Here is a 6000-nt window from a genome sequence, read left to right as displayed (position 1 = left end):
CTGTTCCACTGAAAACAATTTCTTTTTATTTTCTTTTGGTACCCAAACTACCAAGACTTTTAATTCAAAGCCCCGAAGAAAAAGTTAAGGAGCAATGCACCTGACATTATATGCACATGTCCTGTGTTCAGCCTTTAAATCACACACTTCTAAGGAGTCCTATGTGTTACTGTCAGTAAGTTTGCTACTACTGTACCTTGATTTTTCCTATTCAATATTCAACCTGGGGCTGAGGATGTGGCTCAGTTGTAGAGTACTTACAAAGCAAACACCAGCCCTCGGGGTTTCATTTCTAGCACCGCAAAAATAAAAAATAAAATAAAATCCAACCTGTAGGCATGTTCAGAATTCTTTATTATTTAAATACAATGAAGCATCTGCTTTGAATTTTTGCACAGTCCTGTTGCAATATAACTGTGATGAACACACGTCACTCACTGTATACTGCAAACAGGAGGGGGTGGGGCTTACTCTTCTCTGGTGTTCAATCTATATATCCTCTGTATGATTCAGGCTGAAAACCTGCTCAGCCGTTTCAGTACATGGAATAGCTTTCCTATCACATCTTTCTGAAGTGATCAAGTTTTATAGATGGACTGGAACGGACTTAAATTTGTCCCTGCATATGAAAGTCTGTCCAGATCAGATGGAACTGTTCAACAGCAAGGCCATCTTCCTTGATGATAGAGTCTGATGGGACCTTTACATTTCAAGTTCAACATTATAAAATAATAAAAGCTAACAGTAAATGTACAATAGACCAAAATATTAACTAGGGAAGCAGGGTTCTAGCAATCTAACACATACAGTAAAATATGTAAATAATTGGGTGGTGGGAGAGTGATTTGGAGAAACAACTCCACTCCTAAAAGGGCATGAAGGATTAGCCAATATGGGTTGTTTCATATTACTTATGTATAGACCAATCTAGTGATACATTAGATCTATCACTGTATCTAATAAAGAGACCCTTAAAGAGCTTAAATTACTCACAATAGGCAATTGGAAGGTATAAAATATTTAAATTTAGATAAATCATATTCCATATTATTCCTTAAGTGGATCAATCGTGTCAAACAATCTGTAAGTAGTATATTGAACTATCTAAGAGGGTCAACATTAGCATGTTGGTGATGTAAAAGTATCACAAAGTGTTCATTAAATTTTTCAGAAATTATCTTATTCATGGAAGCGACCTAACAATCGCAACATGCAGAGACAGTTTATAAAATAAGACTACCCTGGTAATCTTAAAAACAGGGACTTTTAGATGAGCACACATAGAGTTCACAGGGGTGAGACCAATGTTCATGCGCCAAATACATGGGAGAATCAAATTTAAGGGCACTTAAACGGAAAAGGTAAACCACTGAGAGAGAGTTGGCAAGGTGATGCAATGGATGAGGGATGGGCAGTCACCGCGGACAGTAAGCAGATGCCAGAGTGCCAGGGGACAAGAAGAAAGGTGCCACTGCCCATGGCCATTTCAGGAGTGCAGCAGCCACAGCTGACTGAGGACAGCAGAAGCAGTATGTTTAACGGCCAAAATGGACAAAATAATCTGCTAAGATCCTGATAGATCACAAGCGCGTAGGATTTCAGTCACTGGAGGCTTCACTAACTAATTACAACTAACCGCACCAGAACTGGTGATTCAGAAACCGAGGGAATGCAATGAAGGGGGACAAAGGACACAGGAAAACTGAAATGTCTGGGGAGTTGACCAGAATTGACTTTCCCACTTGGCCACAAAGACTGTTCTTAAATCACTCTTACTGTCCAGGGAGCAGGGCTCTACGCAACAAGATCACTAAACCTCACGGGGATGGATAGGAGGCAGAATCACGTGAGCTTTGACAGCAGGTGCTGCTAGTGCCCAGCACAATGAAAGGACTAGAGAAAGAGCGTGCACTTCTACTTGAAGAGGGGCACTGGCTTTTCACCCTTCTGCACCACAGGGTTTAAGCCCTGCTCAAAAAATTGTAGAATGACCTGACCTCCAATTCAATTAACCCAGGGCCAGGGAGGGACGACAGCGACCCTGAGCTGCTAGCTTACCCCTTTCCAAGGAGCTGGCCGGCCTGCTGGATTGCTCTAATGACCGCAGATTGTCCTTCCCATGGAGGAATGTGCAGTTTATCTCCCCGTAGCTCCTACCCACGGTCTCCTCCTGTCCTTGGAACAGAGAGAAAGCCACAAAACTGTGTGCTCTGTAATCTTATGTGCAGGAAGTGCACGTATTCAAAGATACACAGTAGTTGGTGTAGTTAACCTTCAAGGCTTTCCTACTGGCCACATGAAAGCACCAATCAGAACACTGCCTCGCTATTTAAAAAATAAACAGAAGCAATTTTGCCTGTGGCTATACAAACTGTCCTTAGATGTGCCAGAGTCCCAAGCCACTACCGGTGCCTCACAAAGATGCCAGATAAAATGGTCTCTCTTAGGCAAACATCCTAAATCACAAAACAGGCTGTAGAAGATGACCCTTACAAACATCCTAAGAAACCGGTGCCTGTACAGTGTCTTGAACACGACAGGAAACAGATAAATGTCTGTGGCATTAATTCTACTGCAGTATTTATAAAGTCACTAGATAGATGATCCACACGGCTAACTGCCAAAGAGAATATGAATAATACCAACAAAAAACCCACAAATCAAAAAATGGCACAGCTGAATTTGTTTGGTAATGTAAAAGCAGTCATTTTAAAAAAGATTATCTACCAATGTACACATGTGTGCTTCTTCTGTGTGAACATATGCCATGTTTGTCTGGGTGCCTACAGGGGCCAGAAGGGGTGTCAGCTCTTCTGGAGTTACAGCAGGTGAGAACTGTCTGACATGGTAGTGGGAAACAGGCTCTGGTCCCTGGAGCAGCAGGAAGGGTTCTTAACTGCTGACCCATCTCACCAACCTACAATAGTTGTTTTTAGCTTCATTTTTTTCATTTTATATCAGAATGGGAATTTATTGTTACAGACCATGAGCTCTGACAGTTTCTCACAAAATATGGATATATACTCTTTTTGTTTGTTTCTTTTTGGAAACATGGTTTCACTATGTAGATATGGGTGTCCTGGAACTCACTATGTAGACCAGGCTGGCCTCCAACTTAGAGAGCCACCTGCCCCTGTCTCCCAAGTGCTGGGATTAAAGGAATGTGCCCTTATACCCAGATATATTCTTTAATAATATATGTTTTTAAAATGATGTTATCAATGTTCTCCTAAAGAATTTATAAACTTTTCTTCAAAGTCTTATATATATATAATTATTGAATATATTTCTATAGTATCATGACAATTTATTTCCCCTTCTATCTGTAGCTGGTTGTATAATTCATATTAATGTGACATGTTATCTGAAGGGATGGTTCTCTGCCTCAAAGTGTATTAATCACCTTCTTCAAGAAATGCTTCCTCAATGTTGGTCAAGAAATGGTACCTTAAGTAACACAACCCCAATGCTGAGCATGGGGAGCTGCAGCAGGGGAGAGCAGGAGCAACTCCATGATCTGGGCCGCTCTCAGTGCTAAATGCATAAACCGAAAGCCTCTGATTGCCCACGTTCATTTCATTTTAAGGCACAGACCAAAGACTCAGAGGATATTTTATACAGATACTGTAATCCATGCACAAAGCCGTAATGGTCAGACTCACTCATGTGTCTATAGCCTCCCCAGTGTACGGAAAGCTACCAAGGCACCACCTAGCTGAGGCCTTGGAGCACTGAATGCTACCTTGTCGTTCCCACTGGAAAATCCAAGTCCTAGAAAGGGCGAGTCATTTGTTTTACGTTGCTAACTGTCCACCAACAGAGAGAGACTCCCAACTACAAACTCGGGGCTCCACCTGGGGAATGTGGAGTCAACGACCATACAGACAAGAAAACAGAACAAAACCCTGACTCGTGGACTCGTGAAGTGTTTCTCCTCACGGGATGGGATCTGGCCTTAGCTGTGACAACTACTATAGGCAGTGGATTGGAAGGAGAGGGAGGGGCATTGAAAAAAAAATATTATAAAACATTCTAAATGGGAAGAATGTGGATTAAATGCTAAACAGTGCTGGAAGTACCTAATACACAGACTCGTGGTTATAAAACTCAGAGAGAACGTTGAAGTCACCTGTTCTTTTCCTGTTTCACAAGAGAGGAAGGTACAGTGACTGACAGGTGGGGGGACTCCAGAACAGCCGTCTGCTCTCTGCTCACCAGTAGCAGAGCCTGGCTCTTCCAGTCTCATTCTCTGGTTCTATTTTCTACTCAGAGAACCAAACACAGCCCAGATGGAAAGAAAGGAAGGAAGAAAGAAAGAAGTAAGGAAGAAAAGAAGGAAGGAAGGAAGGAAGGAAGGAAGGAAGGAAGGAAGGAAGGAAGAAAGAAAGAAAGAAAGAAAGAAAGAAAGAAAGAAAGAAAGAAAGAACGAACCGTGAGCAGCGCTGGGCCAGCCACATCCTAAGTGTAAAAATGACTGATAATTTACATATCATTTAAAGCAACAGGGATTTTTTTCCTCCCTGTAAGGAAAGCAGTCAGAGTATATCTCAGGCTTTAGCACTAAGGTTAGGGAGGTCTAAAATACCACGTTTTCTTCCTGTAGATACATGGGAAATATGTCTATATGGTTGAATGCTATTGCTGGATCAGATATGAGTACATTCAAAGACAGAACAATTTCTGAAAAGTGCCACCATTACAACCACTGGGAGCGGAAACCCGAGAACTCACGGCTGCATCATCCTGTAGAGACGCAGGTCCTTCAGCCTAGGAAGACTTCACCCCTCGGGCCTCTGCTCCACTCTTCCAGAACCTTCAGAAACTCATTGTTATATTACTTTAGATGCGATATTTATTTCCACTCTGAGATTTAAATACTAAGCAATAAAATATCTCTGAAGTTTAAAGGACAAGCCAATCTAAAAATGGCTCAGCTTATAAAGCCATTTGCTACTTGAACAATATTAATTTTTGCATTAAAAAAATAAATAATCTAACTAGACTTTATTGTACCTGTCAGTCTTTTAAAAGACTTCACCCCTCAATTGAAATCTAATGTGAAATTCTTTTTAAAGGCAGAGTATAAGAATCTCTATACAATATTGATTGCCATTCCATAGGGGAACAGGAAGCCACTCGGGTGACAGGAAGCGCCCGACAATAGAGTTTCCTTTCTTATTCGAAGGATCACGCTTCTGCCTTAACTGGGACTGATCTCCACAGCAAGAGTCCATGATAACTGGGGGGATTCCATTCTGTGCGTTCTGATCAGTCTGAGGAAGAAGATGGTTTTTTCCAGAGATGAAGGGCTGCTTGAATCCTGAAGTGTAGTCTGGACTCCAAGGAGTAATCTTTGTAGTTGTTTCTGAAGACAAGGAAGAATAAAAGGGTCCAGTCAGCATTTCTCTGGCTAGCAGGGCACCACCACCTTCCTCTGCCGCCCTCTGATCTCGTATTTACTTTCTAACTTCAACAAGTGTATCAGCGGAGCTGAGTCAAAAGCAGATTCTTTCTGTGGGGCAAAGTGAACGGTGAGTCTGCATTCTGGGTTTCTAGAAGCTTCCCTGGTGGTGATTTAAAAGGTTATAATTTTGAGTTGCAATATCCTAATTACAAACCACTACTATAACAAGGTCTTGAGGTCATGGCATATTTTGTTAAGTATTGCTGAGTGGTTCAACTTCTATTTTTAGAGAAATGTTGAGGTAGGTTAATGTAATGCAATGGTCATAAACAATCCACTATTCAACAGAAGAAAAGTACTCCGGAACCCACATGAAGCTACTCTAACAAAGACAGCAGGGGTGCCCTGTGACCATTTCTTCCAGTTCTCACGCAAGTTACCAGTGGTTTTGTCACTAATGACTCAAATTAGTGCAGGGGCCACGAGAAGGGGTGAACACAAGTGACGAGGCTGGGGTGGAATGCATCAGTAGAGAAACTGCCTGGCACACCAAGAATCTGGGGTCAATCCCCAGAACCATAGAAAAGAAAAGCAGG

General features: G+C 41.9%; 1 protein-coding gene across 2 annotated transcripts in view; it reads right to left on the bottom strand.

Moving 5' to 3' along the window:
- Positions 1-6000, bottom strand: part of Ttc39b (tetratricopeptide repeat domain 39B) — a 114850-nt gene that overhangs the window by 1622 nt on the left and 107228 nt on the right. For both annotated transcript variants that reach the window (XM_048453001.3, XM_048453003.3), the window contains one exon: positions 1-5365. This exon is cut by the window's left edge and continues 1622 nt beyond it. In XM_048453001.3, the coding sequence (XP_048308958.2) occupies positions 5269-5365 (97 nt within the window). In that variant the 3' untranslated portion in view covers positions 1-5268. The remainder of the gene's footprint in view (positions 5366-6000) is intronic.

This window comes from Myodes glareolus, chromosome 3 (assembly GCF_982192425.1).
Source record: "Myodes glareolus chromosome 3, mMyoGla1.1, whole genome shotgun sequence".
Classification (NCBI taxonomy): domain Eukaryota; kingdom Metazoa; phylum Chordata; class Mammalia; order Rodentia; family Cricetidae; genus Myodes; species Myodes glareolus.
This window is presented reverse-complemented; position numbering and strand designations above follow the sequence as displayed.